General features: G+C 41.5%; 2 protein-coding genes across 2 annotated transcripts in view; both read left to right on the top strand.

Moving 5' to 3' along the window:
- LOC113021409 (G2/M phase-specific E3 ubiquitin-protein ligase-like) overlaps window positions 1-23,496 on the top strand; it is a 258,658-nt gene that overhangs the window by 173,645 nt on the left and 61,517 nt on the right. The gene's annotated exons all lie outside the window — the stretch shown is intronic.
- Window positions 14,346-21,829, top strand: nags (N-acetylglutamate synthase). The gene is made up of 8 exons (XM_026163754.2): window positions 14,346-15,030; window positions 15,517-15,797; window positions 17,539-17,752; window positions 17,854-18,034; window positions 18,200-18,239; window positions 20,026-20,157; window positions 21,147-21,329; window positions 21,575-21,829. The coding sequence occupies exons 1-8, from the start codon at window positions 14,656-14,658 to the stop codon at window positions 21,750-21,752; spliced, it is 1,584 nt and encodes a 527-aa protein (XP_026019539.1). The 5' UTR covers window positions 14,346-14,655; the 3' UTR covers window positions 21,753-21,829.

The raw sequence follows: 23,496 nt of genomic DNA, 5'->3' as shown, positions 1-23,496 counted from the left end.
ACTATATAAAGGTTTTTCTATGGCAATAAAAACACAATTGCTAATCTAGAGGAAGAGCTGAAGGAATATGAAAGTTATTTGACATTAAAAATATTGATCACAAACTCAAAGGTACATTACAAATGATGGGGTCCTATTTATTAATCATTTATTAATGAGGGACTGTTTTATGTACCTAAAAAAAACCCTACATGCACATAACCTTAAAAGTGGTGCACAAGTTCTCCACTGCTAATCAAGTGAAACTAGTTATGATCACATGAGGATTAGTTTATTGGCAGTTTATTAACCAGTTGTTATTATTTTCTTTATTATAGGCTCGTCTGGCTTTAAAAAAAACTATAAAATAAGAGTTCACAGAGACATCATCACAGTGCTTGTTCTGTTTTCAGCCAACGGCTCACAAACAGCTATCCATAAAAACTCAGATTTATTAAGTTGGAGCAAAAAAAGTTGGCATTTTTGCATCGAAATGAACCAAACCACTCAGGTTATTTTCTGTAATAAACACTTAATAAATTGAAAGATCTACTGACATATTTCTAACATATTATCATACTGTAGAAACTCAAATATTCTGTATCCACAATGGAGGTTCCAGCTACCTACAAAATACTAAATAGTAATCTTCCACCAGGAGTTGAAGTATATTTATTTGGCACATTTGTTTGATTGAGCAAGCCTTGGCTACATCCCTGCTGAGCGATTTGAGCTCTGTGAGCTTTAAATTGCTGACAGAACCAAACGTTTGTCATTTTACAATTCTTCAAAAGCAAAACAATTTTATTTTAGCGCAGAAAAAAAAACACATTACAGTTTTGTAGTTTTATGAAAAGATTTTAATGATTTCAAGATTCTTAGTGAAAACACTCAGCTGTATGAACAATGATGAATAGACTGAGAGTTCCACACTTGCCCTCATCTAGACCTAATTATAACCTAAACCCCAAACTTCAAAGTGCTCCTCAGAGTAAGGGCAGAGATGTGAGAACCAGATAAAAATGCCTTAAATGCCCACAACTTTGTGTCTATTCTATTCTATTCTATTCTATTCTATAACCAGCCACAGTTTTTCTGCCACTGGATTCAGGGTGTTACATTGATTTGCATTCCTTTTAAAGTAACTTTACTTCACACAACCTCAAACTTTAAACCTTAGTCTCCATATTAACACTGAAAAGTGGCTCCCCTATGTCCCCATGACAATAACAGAAGTACATATGAACAAAAAATTACACACACACACACACACACACACACACACACACACACACACACACACACACACACACACACACACACACACACACATTAATTTTATAGATTTTACTTAGTTCTAACCATAAGCACTATTTGCTCAGACTTAATTTTTACACATCAAGTCTCTAAATGATGGAATATTGATTTCTGCCCAAAAAGGAATTGTGGTCATCAGTGTCTCCATAGCATGTGTAGTACATACACATACTACAGCGCTGGTGTCTACTGCCCTCTACTGTTCATTCCAGTAGTTACATTGAGAAAAGACAACTACCAGTAAGGACAGTTCAATTCAGATGCACATTGTTTTGATGAAGCAGATTCATTTTGTTCAGTATCAGCATGTTTGATGAGTTGGGCATAACTAGTACTGGACTCCATTAGTTTTTGAGTATATGACCCAGTTTCAGTTAATTGTCTTTAACTTATAGCTTTAGTAATTTAAGCTGTTTCTAGCTCCAAGAAAATACTGTACCACATTAACCGTTATCAAAAAAAACCTTTTAATATGTACGTCGATCTTTGCTGTATGATGCATTTTTTTCACTTAAAATCATGGACGTGGTACTGCAAATAGTAAAATGCAATCCTGTAAGTTCAACTTCTGCTACAGCTCCTCTTGTTTAAGGTTTAAAGCAACAAGTTCTTCACTGTGATCTTCATTTAATCCCAGTGAAGAATCTGATGATATTTGCGCCTTGAGGCAACTGTTGTTCTTTGGGGCTATATAAATAAAACTGAATTGAATTGAGCTGAATTTGGTAGAGGCTAATCCACTATGTAATAGATCAGTGGAATTCAGTGTGTTTTGATTCTTATACCAAAAACAGTGGGAATAATGAAAAACACATTAGTGTCTCATCAGCATAAACGGTCATATAGTCATACGAAACATACTTAGCTGCAATGTAGAAATATGTAGGGATATGGATAGTCCCCATATTATAGAAGATTTTAAAATAAAAAGAAAGATATAAAGGGAAATATAAAAGTCTGATATTTAGCATTTAATATAACTGTATTTTATGGCATTTTATAGTTTTTTTATTTACAAATTTCAACTATTCAGTACAACGTCTATACTCTAAAAAAGTAAGAAAATGTAATACTGCATATAAGCTGCATTCAGTCACACAATGTTCCTATGAATTGTTATAAGGGAAGCATGAAGGAGGCAGAACTGCCCACTTAAAATACAAGTATATTAATACTTGAATACAGTCTTGTAATACACATATTTATTTCCTTTTTTACCCTTTCCAACTGCTACAAAGACACTATATTATAACAACAATGTTTATTTGCAGCAATTTAATGACTGTTCCCTATCAAATTATGTTATCTGTTAAAAAAAATGTTTCCAAGCAACATTTTTTAACAAAAACAAGCACATTTTAAAAACAATGTTTAAATCCGGACCTTTTTAAAAAGATGTTTTGGTGTCCGTTGTGTAGAAGAACTAGAAGAGTTACACATGAGGAAACTGTCCATCCTTCACCCTGAGGGGGGACAGAGGAAGGAATGTTTTCCCCTCATACAAAACCTTTGATCTCACACCCCCTAATCACTTCCTGAAGATTATACAGTACGTGCACCTCTGCACTGCCCACACTGTGCTTGTGTGCGCAGCGTGTGTTAATGCCTGAAGGCAACCAGGGCAGATGTAGTCTTCTAGCCTGATGACAGACAGAGATAGGGAAGAAACAGAGACAGAAGAATGATGTCATCGTTCATCAAAGAATGAAAACCAGGAAGAGTTTTAAACACATTTAGCAGCCGCGCTGAAGTGCATAAAATGTGTAAACTAAAACTAAGAAGAGTCAGCACATTTTTAAGCCACAAACACTTGGAAAAGAGATGGAAGTGCTGGCAAAGTCATTTATCCCAGTCGTCAGTATGACTTTGGCAGGTCTTTGTACTATTATGGTTTGTGGGGGCAGTGAAGGCATTTCAGGAATAGCAGAGTCAGAACTGAGGATGCAAAAGTTAGTAGGACCTTTGCAAACTCCTACTGTGGCTATTATCTGTATTTAATTTAATTTAATTTTAATTACTGTACAGTACTCTGTTTTTGGTAACTATCGTCCATGATGTAAATAGATAAACATTTGTTTCTGTTTCTGTTCTGTGTCCTGTGTACAGTTTTTTTATATGTGTTTTTCTTGCTGTTGTTACAACCAAATTTCACTTTATGGGAAAATTAAAGGACTATTCTATTCTATTCTATTCTATTCTATTCTATTCTATTCTATTCTATTCTAATCTTTTAAAGCCAACAAAGGTCTATTAAGAGACACAAAACACAAACAGAAGTACTTTAAATGATATCAAACCAAAGCAAAGCAACCACAAATATGTGCTGTGTTCAAAAACTAGTAAAATAATAATAAAAAAATTATATATGATATAAATTTGGTTGCTATCCTCTTTTCTATCCTCTGTGCAGTGGTCCTTCCAGGGTTTCTGTGCCAGAAACTAACCAGCAAGTGAAAGTAAAAGCTAAAACTGAGTGACAATGATATTAGACCCATGTTTTTACACAGCAAGTGCAAAAACACAGGTCCAAACCATGCAAAGACTTGACATGCCAGGCAAAATTTGAATATTTTCATAAAAATATCTAGAGTAGACGACCAGTATTTGAAAGTTATTTCCTTAAGAAAAACATATCAAGCAAAACCCTAACCCTAATCCATGAACTGTTCACAAAAACCTCTCCGAAATGTTTGCGATGGTAGGGGGAACTCATTCTTAAGGAAAGGAAACAGAGCAAAAAGGCAGCGGTAAGACAAATTACACATGAACTGAACTGAAAATCAGTGACAAGTTTCATGTAGTGAGTAATTCATGTTGGAAGTTTTCAGTTTAAATTGTCACCAGTATGACCAGAAAACAATGCTGCCCCTGCGACCTGGATAAACTGGATAAAATGAAACCTGAACAGAAACCCAAACTTAAAAATATAACTGTGAATGCAAAACTTTCATACCAGACCCAACAACCATGGCAGATGTGAGCTGCCTTAATAGGAAATGGCTACAGGTCCCTTGAAATTGTCATACTTTATAACCTTCCTCTGCTGTGCTTGCAGAGAAGAACATCTGGAAGCAGCCCTGACTGAGTTTGTCGTTCAGAATAAAGTGACACAGGGGCAGGTCTTAATAGATGCCTATAAAACTTCTGTAGCAAGCAATGAAACTATAGATAGGCACATGTAACTCTTTTTCTTGTACTCAGGGCCACAAAAAAGTGACTGCTTCTTTTTATACAGCCTCATATGGAGTTTACTTGCAGGCATTATGGTTGCTTTATAGCCTTTCTAGATAGGTTGTGGCTGTTTAGGACATCACATACCACATCATTTGAGCACAAGAACTAAACTGGATACTGGTGGATGCTGTAGCTCCTGCTCATAGTACTCAAAGACATCAACCACACTGTTGCTAAAGAGTTGGGTTACAAAACACTACTGTGTATGTATCTCTCCTCAGAGATTACTTTCTTTGGTCTTCGTCATCTTCATCCTCCCCATCCTCCTCCTCTTACTCTCACTCCTCTGGCTCTGGCTCTTTTTCCAACATTGCCGTCCATTGCTCCAAAACAGAAGAGCTAACCTGTTGCCCTTTTATAAAGCTCTGATTTCTTAATTGCAATTATGTGTGAAAGGTGTTTAGCAATGTGATGAGTTAGCATGCAAAATAGGGCAACTGACTTTACAACTTTGAATGAGAGTGTTTCTTGCGAAAACAAGAGGTTTTCTTCATGAAAATTCTGCCAATTGCAGAGGCTTGTGTGTAGTGTTTTGACAAAAGCGCGTTTTAAAACTGCTATTTGAGTGTACAGCAGGAATTGCCCTTGTGGTTTAGCAGAATTGGTTCAGGGGATGGTGCATCAGTTACATGTTGCAGTCATTGTGTCTGAAGTACAAGTAACTGTGTAAATAATTGGGAAAAAAATCTTTATTTTTATATTTGTCCACCAGGAGGCGCTACTTTCTACCATTCAAAGCATGCAGCAAAATTTCAAACTTTTTTCTGTTTTTTGCAAGGGTGCTACTGAAATAAAATGGCAAGTGTGTGCTGCCATTAGGTACTTCCGGTTGCGGCGTAAGATGGCTGCACCGACAAGAGCTCCCAGTCATCTCAGCAAAAATGTTATTATTTATTTTGTACTGCTTTCAATTTCTGTGCGCACAGCGCGATCATACACTCGGTATGACAGACAAACGCTTCTGGAGCTACGTTCGTCAGCCAGTTCGGACTTTACAGCGGGTTTCGACTCCGTGGACGCTCTGCTGTCTGGGATCCTTTGTTTACTCGCACGACGTCGAGGGAAAACAAAGAGGGGGAAACGCGCCGGAGTTTTGTGCCGAACGCGACAGAGAAACAGCAAGCCACCTCTACCCAGCATCCTGCTCGCGAATCTCCAGTCTCTGGACAACAAACTTGACGAGCTGCGTGCACGGATTAAACACCAACAAGACATCAAGAACTGCTGTGTTCTGGCCTTCACAGAGACATGGCTGGAGCCCAGCGTCCCCGACTGCGCCATCACGCCGGATGGATTCACTGTTTACCGGGGAGACCGAACGAAGGACTCAGGCAAGAAAAGGGGAGGAGGGGTGTGCCTTATGGTTAACTCCTCGTGGGCTAGAAATGTGTGTATCTTAAAAACTTACTGCTCTCAGAGCCTCGAGCTGCTGACCATTAAAGTCAGGCCTTTTTACCTCCCGAGGGAGATCAGCTCAGTTCTCCTCTTAGCTGTTTACATTCCCCCACATGCTGATAAAGCTAAAGCTATGGACGAACTGTATGACATCATTACTGGACTTGAGAACAAAAATCCAGAAGCTGCCTTTATTGTGCTGGGAGACTTCAACAGAGCCAACATGAAGAAGGTTCTCCCCAAATACTATCAGCACATCTCCTTCCCCACAAGAGGTGATCAAACACTGGACCACTGTTACACTCCATTCAAAGAGTGCTACAAACACCTCCCCCACCCAGCTTTTGGTAAGGCAGACCATTGTTCCATACTGCTGCTGCCTGCATACAGACAAAGACTGAAACAGGAAAAACCAGCTTCCAGGGTTATTTACAAACGGGACAGTGAGGCTGAGGAGGTCCTGCAGGACTGCTTTGACACAACTGACTGGCAGATATTTGTGGATGCAGCTGATGGCAACATCAATGAACTCACAGACTCTGTCATTGGATATATTGGAAAGTGCATGGATGATACCATCACAAAAACCCCTGTCTGCATATATCCAAATCAGAAACCCTGGGTAAATAAAGACGTTCGCGCCAAGCTAAAAGTGCGGACCTCTGCCTTTAACTCCGGGGACGCTGATGCATATAAAGCAGCCGGGTACTACCTCCGAGAGTCCATAAAAAAGGCCAGAAAGGACTACAGGGACAAAATGGAGTCCAGCTACCACAGCTTTGACACCAGGCGACTGTGGAATGGACTGCACTGCATCACTGACTACAAGAAGGTCAACACAGGCAGTGTTCAGCCCGCTGCATCTCTTGCAGATGAGCTCAACAACTTCTATGCTCGTTTTGACGCAGACAACAGAGAGCAGATCCTCTACCCTCAGGAGGACAGTGAGGCTGCAACTCTAACTCTGAAAACAGAAGCTGTGAGATGGACTTTTAAAAAGGTAAATCCTCACAAAGCTCCAGGACCGGACGGCATCCCAGGCCGGCTACTCAGAGTGTGTGCCGACCAGCTGGCAGAGGTGTTCACCAACATCTTCAACCTCTCCCTGAGGCAGTCAGTGGTCCCCACGTCCTTCAAAGCATCCACCATCATTCCTGTTCCCAAAAAATCAGTGGTCTCCTGTCTGAATGACTACCATCCTGTTGCACTGACATCATGAAGTGCCTGGAGCGGCTGGTCAAAGGTCACATCTGCTCCTCCCTCCCTGACACACTGGACCCTCTTCAGTTTGCCTATCGGACAAACAGAGCCACAGAGGATGCCATCGCCCTGGCAACGCACACCACCCTCACTCACCTGGAGAAAGGGAATGCATATGCAAGGATGCTCTTCATCGACTACAGCTCGGCATTTAACACCATCATCCCCTCAAAACTTGCCACGAAGCTCGTCGACCTTGGGCTGGGAACACCGATCTGCAGATGGATTCTAAACTTCCTCACAAACAGGCCCCAGGTGGTGAGAGTTGGTAAGCACACCTCCTCATCACTCATCCTGAACACAGGTACGCCACAGGGTTGTGTGCTTAGCCCCCTCCTATATTCCCTGCTCACACACGACTGTGTTGCTAAACATGAGTCCAACATCATCATCAAGTTTGCGGATGACACAACCATCATAGGCCTCATCACAGGCAATGATGAGACGGCCTATAGAGAGGAGGTGATGGCGCTGTACGAGTGGTGCCTGGAAAAAAACCTGACTCTCAACATCAGCAAAACTAGAGAGATGATAGTGGACTACCGGAAACGACCAGTCAGAGAACACCAGCCCATCCACATCAACGGTGTCAAGGTCGAAAGGGTCAGCAGCTTCAAGTTCCTTGGAGTCAACATCACTGAGGACTTCTCCTGGACCCTTCACACAGACGCTGCTATCAGGAAAGCTCGCCAGCGGCTTTACTTCCTGAGGAGGCTGAGGAAGTTTGGCATGCACGCCAACATCACCTCAAATTTTTACAGGTGTGCAATCGAGAGCTTGCTGACGAGCTGCATCACAGTTTGGTACGGAAGCTGCTCTGCCAGCAGCCGTAAATCACTACAGAGGGTGAAGGCAGCAGAGCACATCACTGGCACGAGGCTTCCTGCCATTCAGGACATTTATCTCCAGCGATGCCTCCGTACAGCACACAGCATCATCAAGGACCACAGCCACCCAGCACATCAGCTCTTCTCCTTGTTACCATCTGGCAGACGTTACAGGAGTCTGTCTGCTCGGACTACAAGACTCAAAAACAGTTTTTACCACCAAGCCATACGACACTACAACACTTAAACACACACAACACAGCACTCAGAAGCTACCCTGCAGCTTCACAAGTACTCTGTTTAATCTGCACTGGTCACTCCACTTTATTGTCATTGATATTTATATTTAAAAGTGCAATACTGTAATTTTCTGCTGCTCATTCCTGTGCAATATCCCATCTGCCCTCCCGTCATATTTCTTTTCAAGATTTTCTTATTTAATCACTAGTGTACATATATTTATATTTATAGATACATATATATTTAGTCATCTTTTCTCTTTTACCATGTCTCTCTAATATTTTGCTCCTTACTATTTTTCTATTTTCTTTACTATTTTCTTTTCTTTTATTATATTTTCTTCTACTGTATCATGCTGCTGAGTGACTGCTGCTCGTCAAACACATTTCATTGCAATGTTGACCCTGTGCTAACTTGCATATGACAAATAAAACTGAAACTGAAACCATTAGTGTAGAATAATGGTGTGTGAGTGTGTGCACATGGGTGTACATGTGTGTAATCTTCACCTTTGATGATTGTACACTATGAGTGTGAAGATGGTGCCTAATCCTCCTCTGTGGACTCTGAGGCTTCCTCCATGTCCGCCTCAGAGGAAGAAACAGACCAGCTGGTGCAACTCCAGTGACAGGATGGACTTTTCCATGGGGATTACCATATTTTGGTCGCAAAGACTGCAAATTCAAATTCACATTTTTTTATTTGTCACGTACACAGTCATACACAGTACGATATGCAGTGAAATGCTTAGACAACTGCTCGTGACCTAAAGAGAAAAAAAATTTGCTCTGCTACATCCCAGCTGCCACAGGTTTGATTCCAGGACCCCAAATCCTGGAGCAAATTGTGGCCATGACAAACCTGCACCACGTTCAGCGGCTTATGTGGACACAGAGGAACTGCAGGCTTATGTAGGCATGCTCATTTTGGATGGTTTACAGGTCAAAAACGTATCCAAATCAGCTGCAAGCCCCTCCAACCAGCAATTGTGAGGGCAGTGTGACTTGCTCAGACAGAGAGAGAAGAACTGGCCTCTGCACCACCTCAGCTGGAGTCCTTCTTCTTTAAGGTGTTAAAAGCAAAAAACTATAATTAATTTTTGATATTTATATTTCAGGCTGAAATAGTTTGAAAAGACTAAGCCATTAAAAGTGGAAAAACATAGAGCGAGAGTCATTATTGTTGTACTGTAACAAGGCAAGCATGTCTAGAATCTATTGCACATGCTACATTGTTGGTTAAGATACAACATGGCTAGAGGTTAAATAGCGCCATAACAATCTGATAGTCCAGACAGTAGGATGGCTGTAGCTCAGTAGGTATAGGAGGCCATTTACTAATCAGAAGCTTAGTGGTTTGATCCCTGGCTGCTCCAGTCTGCGTGCCAAAGTGTTTTTGGGCAAGATACTGAACCTCAAATGGTTCTCTGATGCATCCACTGAACTGTAAATGTTAGACAGAAAAACCTGGGTGAATAACACATGTTACATAAAGCACTTTGAGTACTTAAGTAGAGTAGAAGAGCTGTATAAGAACGACTCCATTTACTTTCAATTAATGGGTAATTACGACACATGATGGGCAGATTAGTGCATTGTACGGAGTCTCAGTATCTTAGGAAGACAATTAAGGATTGCTTAGTCAGTGATATTTTGGTAGGTGACAAAAACTGCAAGTTACATTTTATATGTATTGTTCTAATTAGCCTTGTGTGAGATTGGTGCCTGTCCAGGGTGTCCTACCTCTTACCCTATGGTATCTGGAATAGGCTGGATCTGTGGATGATATAGAACATATAGTATATGTTATGTTTTCTGACATGTTGAAATGTCCTGTCGACCAAAATGAAGACAGTTTAGCACAGGTTAGTTTGCAGTATTGTGGTGAAGTGTACAGTAGTGCATAATGCACCATGGACTGGTGCAGAGCAGGCTATGTGGTCAAAGTGAGGTTACATCAAGGTAGCAGACATCAATTTAAATGTAAGTTGATAATATTAGTTAGATTCACTCAGCAAATTTCACATTTATACTGTCTTGGGGCTGCAAATCAGCCATGATAACTCAATGTACCATCTGCATATATTTTACTGAATTCCAGAGGTGGCAAAAGTACAGACATGTACAGATACTAGTTTTGAAAAATACTACAGTAAAAGTTGTACTAAAAATGAAATGTACTCTTTGCAGCTCTTTGGAGGACCTTTCTACCAGCTATTTTGTGCAAAGCTAGCTGAGACTGCTGTTTTTCATGCAGTCTTTAAACCATAAACCTTTACCAATGGAATCCCTTTGATATTTAGCTTGACTTCACGGAAAAACGCGACAAAATAATTGTTGATGTCCAAAGGTGGGACATAACAATGCATAAATAATTCATTACTGTTCTTTAGTAGGATTCTCAGGTATTCTTCATTGAGTATTTATTTTTCTGACAAGGTTTTACTTTTTCTCTTTCCATTTTTATACAAGCATCAGTACTTTGTACTCCTTACATTTTCAAAACAGGCTGGTCATTAATAGCTCTTCAGTTAAAGGGAAGTTGTGCAGGTGTTTAGAAGTTGTGATGGCAGTACTTCACCATCGAGCTAGCACTGAATTCCACCTTTATACCAGATGTATAGGTCTCGTATAAAGAGAGTAAACAGTATACTGGTGAACTGCTACAAAGGATCTTAGGATTCCCCCACCTGGAGCTGGATTTACCCTCTACAATGTAGGCAACTGAAAATAGTTCAGATTCAAGCTGAGTAAATTCATTAGAATTAGAATTTCGATAAGAATAACATTTGTTTTCTCATTCACTACTAATATTTTTGTATTATGGTAAATGGCCTGTATTTATATAGCGCTTTACTAGTCCCTAAGGACCCCAAAGCGCTTTACATATCCAGTCATCCACCCATTCACACACACACTCCAAACTGTATTATGTTAATATAACACACGATTCAGTTACATTTGCATGAAGAGCTGGTATAAATGGCGAAGACGCCATCGCCACAGCCCTCCACGCTGTGCTGAGTCACCTAGAGCAGCGGCAAAGCTACGTCCGAATGCTCTTTGTGGACTACAGCTCAGCCTTTAATACAATCATCCCGGACATCCTCATCACCAAACTGGTCACTCTTGGCCTCCCTCCTCTCACATGTGCCTGGATAAAGGATTTCCTCACAAACTGGCCCCAGACTGTAAGACTCGGCCCTCATCTCTCCTCCACTCGCACACTGAGCACCGGCTCCCCACAGGGCTGTGTGCTGAGCCCCCTCTTGTATTCTCTCTACACCCATGACTGCAGTTCGACCCACAACAACACTCTCATCATCAAGTTTGCTGATGACACCACGGTAGTCGGACTCATCTCGAAGGGAGACGAGGCAGAGTACAGAGAGGAAGTCCTGAAGCTGGCAGCATGGTGTTCAGAAAACAACCTGGCACTGAACACTAAGAAAACCAAAGAGCTCATTGTTGACTTCAGGAGACACAGCACCGACTTGGCCCCCCTCTACATCAACGGTGAGTGTGTGGAGAGGGTCCACACTTTCCGGTTCCTTGGTGTCCTCATCTCTGCTGACATCTCCTGGACAGGAAACATCTCAGCGGTCATCAAGAAGGCCCAACAGCGGCTGCACTTCCTGAGAGTCCTCAGGAAGTACAAGCTGAACTCCAACCTGCTGCTGACCTTCTACCGCTCGTCCATTGAGAGCCTGCTAACCTACTGCATCACGGTATGGTACGGCAGCTGCACCAAAGCAGATAGAGCGAGGCTTCAGAGTGTGGTCAAGACAGCACAAAAGTTCATCGGCTGCCCTCTCCCCTCCCTGATGGACATTTATTCCTCCTGCTGCCTCAGCAGAGCAGCAAACATTATCAAGGACAGCTCCCACCCTGGCTTCAACATGTTCAGCCTGCTTCCCTCAGGGAAGCGCTACAGGTGCATCAACACAAAAACCGACAGACTCAAAAACAGTTTCTTCCCCAAAGCGATAACCACCCTGAACTCACACATGCACAGATAACACAGCCCCCCACTTCCTAATTCCTCTATGGACCACCACTGTGCAATACCAATTCTATGTGCAACAACTCAACTGTATATACATAACACTATTTATTACATATTACTTACGGCTTGTATATTGTACATTTTATATATATATATATATGTTTTCCCTATGTAAATACTGTCCATATGTACATAGCGCTGCAGAACTGTACCCCCCCAGCATGTTTACACTGAGTAGGAGATGCTCTGTATCTCATTGTACAACTGTATAGTGACAATAAAGGCATTCTATTCTATTCTAAATGTCCTTTAACCCTTGTGTGGTGTTCATATTTTTGTTACTCAGCCAGTGTTCATGGGTCTGGTGGACCCGCTAGAGTTTTGGCTTTCCAAATTAACACTATCGAACAATTTTATGTTAAATTACTCAACAGATGTTTACTTCATCCCAATTACAAGCCATATGAACAGCAAACATGGTTATTTTTTCCCTTTACCTTTGTTAGATCACATTTATGAATGAATGTGCTTCTCGTTTTTTTTTTGTTTTTGTTTTTTTTTTATAAAATGTTATAAAAAAATAAATCAGTTGTAATCAAGTGGAGTGAGTGGAAAGACAACACATTTACACGTGAAGCAATATGTTTCACAACTAAATGGGATCAGCTGCTCATCAATGGTGACATTAGGCCCAGGGATGTAAAACAGGGGGAGGTGGTGCACACACTTAAATCCCACACTGTCCTGATGGCAGCTAGCTTGTCTCTCTGCCGCCGAGCTGGTCTGTCGTCTCGGTTATCAAAACGGATAATCCTGGAAATTTTGTGGAAGTTTTCCAGAGACACTGATGCACGGAAAGGTTCGTGCCGGTTTCTGCATCCCACAGGGATTCTGTGGATTCCCCTTTGGACCTCAAAACTCCTGCAAGGATAAGAACCCCAAAGTAGGCCTTTGGGGTTCTTAGATGAATTTGGTCCATCTCCTTCCACCTCTCTCCAAAAACACACTGTCCTTCTAGATTACTGCAATCCAGAATAATTTTCTGGATGGAATCTGGGATGAAAAGCTCAAATGAAGACTTCATGTCCTGCACATGAGTAACTGTCAGCCGTGTTGGCCCTGGCTTATCACAGTAACAGCTCTGCAGGGTGGCTCATTTCTTGGCAAGAAGACCATTCAATTTCACCAGTTATTGACATCCATATTTCTTCACTTGCTGTCTGGTGGGCTTGTTCTGGTCCTGGAGCTGGCAGCAGATGGGGTGCTCGTCTTCGTTTTGTTACTAAATGATGCTCAACCTCATCCTCTTCTTCAAAGTTACTGTCAGACTCAGAATTTTCAGAAATGTGAAATATTCTGAAACCTCTTTGTCAACATCATCATCCGAAGCCCCTCTCTCTTCCAAAATCAATTGGACGGCCCTCGCAGCAGATAATCTTTTGCCATCTTGATCAGTTGTGATAAAGAACCACACTGGCAAAGTCTTATTTATAGTATTATGCCCCTAATTTGCAGGTGGGACAGGGTATGAGAAAATAAAATTTGGATCCCTCAAGAAAGAGGGTAAAATGTGTGGGATGTAAGAGCAGACGGTGTTGATAGTTGAATTTTCAACAATGCTGCAACTTTGTGCGGAGCAGGAGGGGAAGAAAACACTATCAGCAGCACCAGAAAGGAGGAAGACAGAGTGTGGGAACACAGGACCTACACTTTCAACACTTTTATTAGACCTGGGTCCAGTGGACCCGAACACCTTGTATGTAATGTAAATGCGTGGGGGGAGGTACAGTATGAGGTCATTGAAAATTAGTTCGGATTTATGTTCTTCACAGAAAATAAGCCAAAGCCAATGAATTTCAGATTGAAAAAATAATTCATTGTTTAATTTTTCTTTTGAGAAAAACTGAAAACGGGTCTCACAGACCCGAACACCATACAAGGGTTAAAGAGCAAATTTTACTTTCTCACTCTACGTGCATTTCAGTGCTTGAACTTTAACTTAAGTATTTTTTTAAAAGTCAGGAATCTGTACTTCTACTAAGGAAAGAATGTCTGTACTTGTCCTGAAATCATTTTTGACCCCAGAGGAGGAAAGGAGTATGACGGTGGGAGGACATAACGAGGATTACTGTACCTTTAATCTCACACAATTACACCGATTTCTGGCTGTATGGAATAGCCAGCGGACCAGCTGAACTCTGTGACAGTGAGCCTTTCATGACCCACAGCGGATAAATGTCAGTGGAAAGCATCCCAGCAACTCCACCGCGTGTTGGGGTCTGATGCAATCTGAGAAGTGTCGACTCAGCAACCACAGCGCGGTGAGTGAAATTTGGCTGAGCTTCCGGTGCCGCTCAGCTCCAGCCGTTACCGCCACCGTCAAATTACGACTGTCAACATGTCGAAAGTGAACAGGGGTTCTCATGGATGCCGGGCCATGGTAATAGCAAGAAAGTACCTATCGGGTCCGTCCTCCCCGGTCCTGACGCGGAGCTCCAGCCAGCGTCAGCGGAAAATGCTGAGCCGGCAGCACCGCATGGCGAGCTGCAACGCGGCCGGTACCGAAGGAAACCCCGCGGCGCTGGCCCAGCAGGAGCACCTGGGGTATTTCTCCACCGGTGGACGACACGCGAAGACCAACCTGAATCTGATTTACCGGGACGTGAAAGCTTTCCTCAGTGAAGTTGGTGGAGATCCCCGGGAGGCTCGGTACTGGTTGACCCAGTTCCAGAAAGCGACTTCGGCTCATTCTCCCGCCTTTGCTGTTCTGGAGGTAAAGTTTTACTCACCAAAAGACAAAAACAAACAACGATATTAGAATAGGTTTCATGTTTGTGGACATGAACTCCATAACGAGGAAAGAAATCACCAATGATACGTGATTAAATTAAAGATAATTATCAAATTAAATAAACTGAAGACAAATACATAGAGTTTGTACCTGCATAGTTCTTACCTGGCAGTTAGTCCATACTCAGTATACACTACAGTATACACAGTTTCATGAACTTTCTCTCTTTCTCAAAGAAAAAACAGAAATCAGGTGGTTTTTAAAAAAAAAAAAAATTCTAGTACACTACCTAAACAAAAAATGAATAAATACAGCCAAAAATATAAGCATGTACTTAAATAATCAACAAAAAACTGATAGCTCTGTAAAAAACCTATTCTTATTAGACTGAAGCAGATCCCATGTCAGCCAACTGGATTAAATTCTAGACTCTAATACTCAAACACCGTGTTTTTCATTTTGCACCAGGTGGACAGATCAGTGTTTGACAGCAGGGAGATGGTTCAGAGCCTGGCTTTTGGCCTGTCCTTCCTGCAGCGGATGGATATGAAGCCTGTGGTGGTTATGGGCTGGTCAGATCACCTGGAGACAGGGCTTGCCAAAGCAATGTTTGGGTCTGAGTGCATGAAAGGACTAGTGAATCGGTGCCAGCAGCTGACTGAGGCGCTGCAGCAGCACACTGCCAGCGTCCTGCCATTCTTCTCTGCAGAGTCACTCCTACTTCTGCATGAAGCACCGCAGGGAAGCAGGTGAGAACTGAGAGATACCAGTTCAATCTAAGGGAACTCTTGCTTAGAAATTGTGAATTTAACTTCAGTATTTATTTTACTGTTCAGATATCAATGAAGTAGGTAAATTATCTGTAAGTCATTGGCTATAATTACTGTTTATGCAATTAATCTATGCACCTGTTTTATCAATTATTTAATGGAAATAATAAATCATTATATCTGCTATAGTTATTAATTAGCCAGCTCTTATTCTTAAGGTGTCAAATACTGTGATTTAGTCCAGGCTACGGTTTTTGTACCTGCAACACTATGTACAGGGTGCCTGTAAATGGTAAATGGCCTGTATTTATATAGCGCTTTACTAGTCCCTAAGGACCCCAAAGCGCTTTACATATCCAGTCATCCACCCATTCACACACTGGTGATGGCAGCTACATTGTAGCCACAGCCACCCTGGGGCGCACTGACAGAGGCGAGGCTGCCGGACACTGGCGCCACCGGGCCCTCTGACCACCACCAGTAGGCAACGGGTGAAGTGTCTTGCCCAAGGACACAATGACCGAGACTGTTGGAGCCGGGGCTCGAACCGGCAACCTTCCGATTACAAGGCGAACTCCCAACTCTTGAGCCACGATCGACCCATCGTGCAACTGTACTCTACAACCAGTTGCACTTTTACCTTGTTATTTAACCATCAGTTTCCTAATGATTAATCACTTAAACTCCCAGAGACCAGCCATTTGGCTAACGGTTATTTTAAAATGTGATTTTTAAAGGTTCTCATTATAAATATATTTTAAATACAAGTATGCTTTTAATGATTAGTGTGGGTGAGTGAATGGCAGTGGGGGAGGTCTTCATCAGTAGAGAAAAACTGTAAAAGCGGTGAGAACACAGTATAAAGTCATAAGGCAATGTCCTCTTTCACATTTTCCCTTTGGGCCTTATGTTTCACACCCTGGTTTAGACAGTTCTTAGTAAGGCTGGGCCATATCATACCGTTCACGGTAATACCAGTATAATGATGGGCAATGATAAGAAAATGAAATATCACGATAGAATATGGGTAAAACGCGCATGCCCAGTGCCTTTGTTTTCGTACGCACATGGCGGAAAAGCACGGCGGCGACGGAGAATGAGACGGGTGAAAGCGGATCGTTGAGTGAAACGGATGAACCAGAATTGGTTTGTAAAAATGCTGCAACTTCACTGGTGTGGAACTGGTTTGGCTTTCGTTCATCAGATACACAACAAAGCACAATTTTTGGTAGAGCATGCTAGCGGGCCGTCGTTAATTCCGTGTTTTTTGGAAAATGAGGCACTCTTAAAATCCTTTGATTTTCTGAAAAATCGACATTGACATCAGCAATCTGTACAAAAATCTTTTAGCACGACTTTGCTAACCTACGACCCCGCACCGCTTAATGGATTGTCAGAGCATACGGCTACTGTAGGCAGGAGCCTCGTGGAATACTGTGCTTCAACATAATATTTCATTAATGTGTGTGTATAACCACTTTTTAAATTTTGTGTGGCTTGTTTAAATTAAAATACATTGATGTGTGTGGGTTTTTTTTGCATTAATAAAGTTGTGGAGTATTACAGTATTATGTCTCGCGTCAATTATATCGTTAGTTATATTGCTATCGCAAATTTTCAAATGTATATCGTGATAAATATTTTTGGCCATATGCCCTGCCCTAGTTCTAGGTGCTCATGAGGTTAGGCCCTTACTCTTCTTCTTTCCCTCTCCTTGCAGTGCGCCTCCATCCATTGCTATGGATACCAACCTTCTCCAGTGGAGTCTGAACTGTGGGGCGATCCCACTGGTTTGTCCGGTAGGCAGGGACGCGCAAGGTTGCTCGGTAATGTTGGACCCGACAGAGGTGACGGCGGCAATATCCCGAACCCTGCATCCACACAAAGTCATGTTCCTGAACAACTTCGGGGGCCTGCGAAGCCAAGAACAAAAGGCACAACATCTGGCTCCCACGCTGACTCTGCTATTATTGTCTTAATTTTTTAATCATTTATATTTATATAAATCATTTATATGCTTTCTATCTTGGTGCAGGTGCTAGGTACAGTGTCGCTGCCTGCTGACTTACCTCGCCTGTCCACTGCGACTTGGTTAAGCGCACCAGAACGCCAAAGAGCGACCGCCATAGCCAGACTTCTCAATCAGTTGCCAGCTGAGTCCTCTGCTGTGATCACATCGGCAGACACGTTGCTGACCGAACTGTTCAGCCACAGAGGTGAGACAACCGACTGACTTCTGTGGGTGCCACATGTACACATGCAGCCATGTATGGAGACACACCTGTTTTGAGAGGCACCATATTTGTATGTGTGTGAAGGTTGTTTTGGCGACCACCTCAAAAGATTTTAACATAAGTTTTTTTGTCTGTTCTATTTCTCAGGGTCTGGAACGCTTTTTAAAAATGGAGACCCCATACACCGGTCAGTAGATATTACACAAACTCCGCCAGTATGAATTCAAACCAGGTCATAATCCAACATTAACCCCAAACAAGACATTACTTTTACCTCCACACATGTACCAGCATAAAAAAGAATACACTGCTATACAGGGAGTGCAGAATTATTAGGCAAGTTGTATTTTTGAGGAATAATGTTATTATTGAACAACAACCATGTTCTCAATGAACCCAAAAAACTCATTAATATCAAAGCTGAATGTTTGTGGAAGTAGTTTTTAGTTTGTTTTTAGTTTCAGCTATTTTAGGGGGATATCTGTGTGTGCAGGTGACTATTACTGTGCATAATTATTAGGCAACTTAACAAAAAACAAATATATACCCATTTCAAATATTTATTTTTACCAGTGAAACCAATATAACATCTCCACATTCACAAATATACATTTCTGACATTCAAAAACAAAACAAAAACAAATCAGCGACCAATATAGCCACCTTTCTTTGCAAGGACACTCAAAAGCCTGCCATCCATGGATTCTGTCAGTGTTTTGATCTGTTCACCATCAACATTGCGTGCAGCAGCAACCACAGCCTCCCAGACACTGTTCAGAGAGGTGTACTGTTTTCCCTCCTTGTAAATCTCACATTTGATGATGGACCACAGGTTCTCAATGGGGTTCAGATCAGGTGAACATGGAGGCCATGTCATTAGTTTTTCTTCTTTTATACCCTTTCTTGCCAGCCACGCTGTGGAGTACTTGGACGCGTGTGATGGAGCATTGTCCTGCATGAAAATCATGTTTTTCTTGAAGGATGCAGACTTCTTCCTGTACCACTGCTTGAAGAAGGTGTCTTCCAGAAACTGGCAGTAGGACTGGGAGTTGAGCTTGACTCCATCCTCAACCCGAAAAGGCCCCACAAGCTCATCTTTGGTGATACCAGCCCAGACCAGTACTCCACCTCCACCTTGCTGGCGTCTGAGTGGGACTGGAGCTCTCTGCCCTTTACCAATCCAGCCACGGGCCCATCCATCTGGCCCATCAAGACTCACTCTCATTTCATCAGTCCATAAAACCTTAGAAAAACCAGTCTTGAGATATTTCTTGGCCCAGTCTTGACGTTTCAGCTTGTGTGTCTTGTTCAGTGGTGGTCGTCTTTCAGCCTTTCTTACCTTGGCCATGTCTCTGAGTATTGCACACCTTGTGCTTTTGGGCACTCCAGTGATGTTGCAGCTCTGAAATATGGCCAAACTGGTGGCAAGTGGCATCTTGGCAGCTGCATGCTTGACTTTTCTCAGTTCATGGGCAGTTATTTTGCGCCTTGGTTTTTCCACACGCTTCTTGCGACCCTGTTGACTATTTTGAATGAAACGCTTGATTGTTCGATGATCACGCTTCAGAAGCTTTGCAATTTTGAGACTGCTGCATCCCTCTGCAAGATATCTCACTATTTTTGACTTTTCTGAGCCTTTCAAGTCCTTCTTTTGACCCATTTTGCCAAAGGAAAGGATGTTGCCTAATAATTATGCACACCTGATATAGGGTGTTGATGTCATTAGACCACACCCCTTCTCATTACAGAGATGCACATCACCTAATATGCTTAATTGGTAGTAGGCTTTCGAGCCTATACAGCTTGGAGTAAGACAACATGCATGAAGAGGATGATGTGGACAAAGTACTCATTTGCCTAATAATTCTGCACTCCCTGTATATGTATGTGTGTATATATATACATATATATATATATATATATATATATATATATATATATGTATATGTGTGTGTGTGTGTGTGTACGTGTAGGTATAACTCTCTAGATGGAATTGATGTGGATTGTTTGCTGGCGCTCATCAACAAGTCGTTTGAGAAAACTCTGAAGAAATGCTACATTGACTCTCTGAAAGGCCGACTCCACTCCATCTACCTTTCTGAAGGGTGAGTGCAACTATTCAAATGAAAGAATACCCAGACCGAAGGTAAAAAACACCACTTCATTAATTCCAGGTCTTTTTCCCTTCTACTACAATTCTCAAAAATGATTTTCACTGTCAGACAGGAAAAAAATCACTGACAAGCGCAAACTACTCTTTACAATCAGTACGGATTTAGAACAAGCCAGTCTACAACATGAGTGTTAACAGGTCTCATAGAAGAAATGACAAATTGACGAGACAATGACAAAATACAATAAGAAATTCATGGCTGGGGTATTTCTTAATCTTAACAACACATTTGATACGATTAACCATGAAATATTATTAGGATGACGGGGAGTGGGAACCAGACCTTGTGAAAATGGGAGAGTATAAATCGGAACGTTTGGACATTGTGTGTGGTGTACCACAGGGATTCGTCTTGGGGCCACAATTATTTATTATGTTTATCAATGATTTATGCAAAATGTCAGATTGTTTAATATTTGTTTTATTTGCTGATGACACAAATATCTTGGGTGTGACTTCTGAAATGAGCAAAATTTAGAAAATGGTTTGATATAAGTAATTGCTCATTCTGAAAATGAGAAAATTCATTCAAAAGTCACTTTACAGTTCTTGTACTTAGGATGTACTTTAGTTACAGTTAAAATTGAAATATTTTTTCAATCTTGTAGAGGTATTAATCACAGTGTGGAAAATGCAATGTATAAATGTTTGGTTTTGTTTGGTTTTGTAAAGCTATATTTCTTTATGTGTTATTGTGTGTATATATGTATATAGTGAATAGAGATTTCCATGGCAACTTGTTATCTTTTACTTTATTTTTTTCAATTTACAATGAATTTTGTTGTTTTAGTTATATTTACATGTTCAAGGTAAAGCAGAAAATTAGTCAGTCAGTTTATATATGTCCAAATATGGTTTGAAATAGTTATCAGCATCACCGACTGTGAGAATGTCAGCTGTTGGACATCTGTGTCCTTCCAGGTACAGCGCAGCAGCTATCATCACCATGGAGCCGGTGAACAGCGGCACTCCCTACCTCGACAAGTTTGTGGTGAGCAGCAGTAAGCAGGGCCAGGGCACCAGCCACATCCTGTGGGAGTGTATCAGACAGGACCTGGGTAAACTCTTCTGGAGGTCTAGAGCCACCAACAAAATCAACCCCTGGTAAGACGTGAGCTTTTTAGACTTTCACACTGGCATTTACATTACATGAACCACACTATGAACAAACATCTAAATATATGTTAAAGACTGCAGAAAAAAAAGATGACAATGTGATGATGATGCAATGTGCTAAAGTCTTGCTCCTTATTGGCTGCTTTTTCACTCATTTTTAGTCCAGTCTTTTCGTTGACCATTTCAAGAGAATATTTTGTTTGTTTGACATGTGTTCTCTCTCTTTCCATCAGGTATTTTAAGCATTGTGATGGCAGCTTTGTTAATGGTATGTGGACTGTGTTCTGGTTTGGCCTGACGGACATCAGAGATTCATACGAGCTGGTGGAGTACGCCAAGAGCCTTCCTGATTCATTCCACAGTGCTCCCACCTCCTCCCAGCAGCCTCCTCCACCTGCTGCAGGATCCTGACTCACCTGCTTCCCAGCAGTTCACTATGTAGCTCTTCAACCTTGAAAAATTGTGAACATTAAAACTTTTAGGTCTAAGGGCCTGGAATTTCATTTTGTTCAACTCTGCACCATCAAACACGGTGTTCTCAGTTTTTCTACACCTTGAAACCAGAACCTAAAGTTATGTGAAGACTTTATTAGTGCAGCTTTTCTCACTTACAGGGAAATGTGTATGTATGTGTATCCATTCAAAGCTGGGTCCACACCACACATGTAGCAGCTCATTGTTTCGCTTTCTCATTTTGTGCTGCTCATTGTAGTCCCCACCCAGTTCTGCAGTCACTGTCAGCTTGACCACGTGATGATGAACTGAATGAACCAGGTTATCATCTGCTGTAAGTTCTGATTAGAGTTGCTTTCCAGTTCACACCAGCTGCACTGCAAGATGACCTGAAGAGGCAGCAAACTGGCCTGCTGATATGGGAAATGTGAGACAGGAACAGCTGCAGCTCTTCCAAAGACAAGAGTGAGAGAATTATCCACTAGTAAAATAATCATTTTTCTTGGACACATAAATTAATTAATTAAAATGTGAAGTGAGTCACCAAATACACTCGGGCATCAGTTAACAAAGCATGGTAGCCTGCTCAACTAAACTGTGTGGAAAACACCACAGTGTTTTAACAAAATATAAAGAATCCTCTTTTTAAAAAGAAATATGGCCACAATCTAAATCATTCTAGAGACATGAAGCTCAGGTTTTCCACTTTGCTAAGGCATACGGACATCTACACACAGGGGGCTACTTTACTTGAAACCAACCCCTGATGTCCAGAGTGGACTCTGAAACACTGCCAGTGCTGTGTAGCTAACAAGTTCAGCACTTTTAAAAACTGCTGATATATCTGACAGCACAGTAATAAAGGCGGTGTTGAAGTTCAGACCATTTGGCTCATGCCAAATGTAATTTCTGGGGACCAACATGATTTTATTAATAAACACATTCCTGTGATCGAGTCATCAAATACATAAAGATGTCCAAATGACTTTAGAGTACACAGTCATATGTATGGGGACCACAGTTGGTGATGAATCTTAGTGCCCCATGAAAAACACTATCCAATTAATGAACAGAAGCACATCTACAGGGAGTGCAGAATTATTAGGCAAGTTGTATTTTTGAGGAATAATTTTATTATTGAACAACAACCATGTTCTCAATGAACCCAAAAAACTCATTAATATCAAAGCTGAATGTTTGTGGAAGTAGTTTTTAGTTTGTTTTTAGTTTTAGCTATTTTAGGGGGATATCTGTGTGTGCAGGTGACTATTACTGTGCATAATTATTAGGCAACTTAACAAAAAACAAATATATACCCATTTCAATTATTTATTTTTACCAGTGAAACCAATATAACATCTCCACATTCACAAATAGACATTTCTGACATTCAAAAACAAAACAAAAACAAATCAGCGACCAATATAGCCACCTTTCTTTGCAAGGACACTCAAAAGCCTGCCATCCATGGATTCTGTCAGTGTTTTGATCTGTTCACCATCAACATTGCGTGCAGCAGCAACCACAGCCTCCCAGACACTGTTCAGAGAGGTGTACTGTTTTCCCTCCTTGTAAATCTCACATTTGATGATGGACCACAGGTTCTCAATGGGGTTCAGATCAGGTGAACAAGGAGGCCATGTCATTAGTTTTTCTTCTTTTATACCCTTTCTTGCCAGCCACGCTGTGGAGTACTTGGACG

This window comes from Astatotilapia calliptera, chromosome 4 (genome assembly GCF_964374335.1).
Source record: "Astatotilapia calliptera chromosome 4, fAstCal68.1, whole genome shotgun sequence".
NCBI classification, from domain to species: Eukaryota; Metazoa; Chordata; class Actinopteri; order Cichliformes; family Cichlidae; genus Astatotilapia; species Astatotilapia calliptera.
This window is presented reverse-complemented; position numbering and strand designations above follow the sequence as displayed.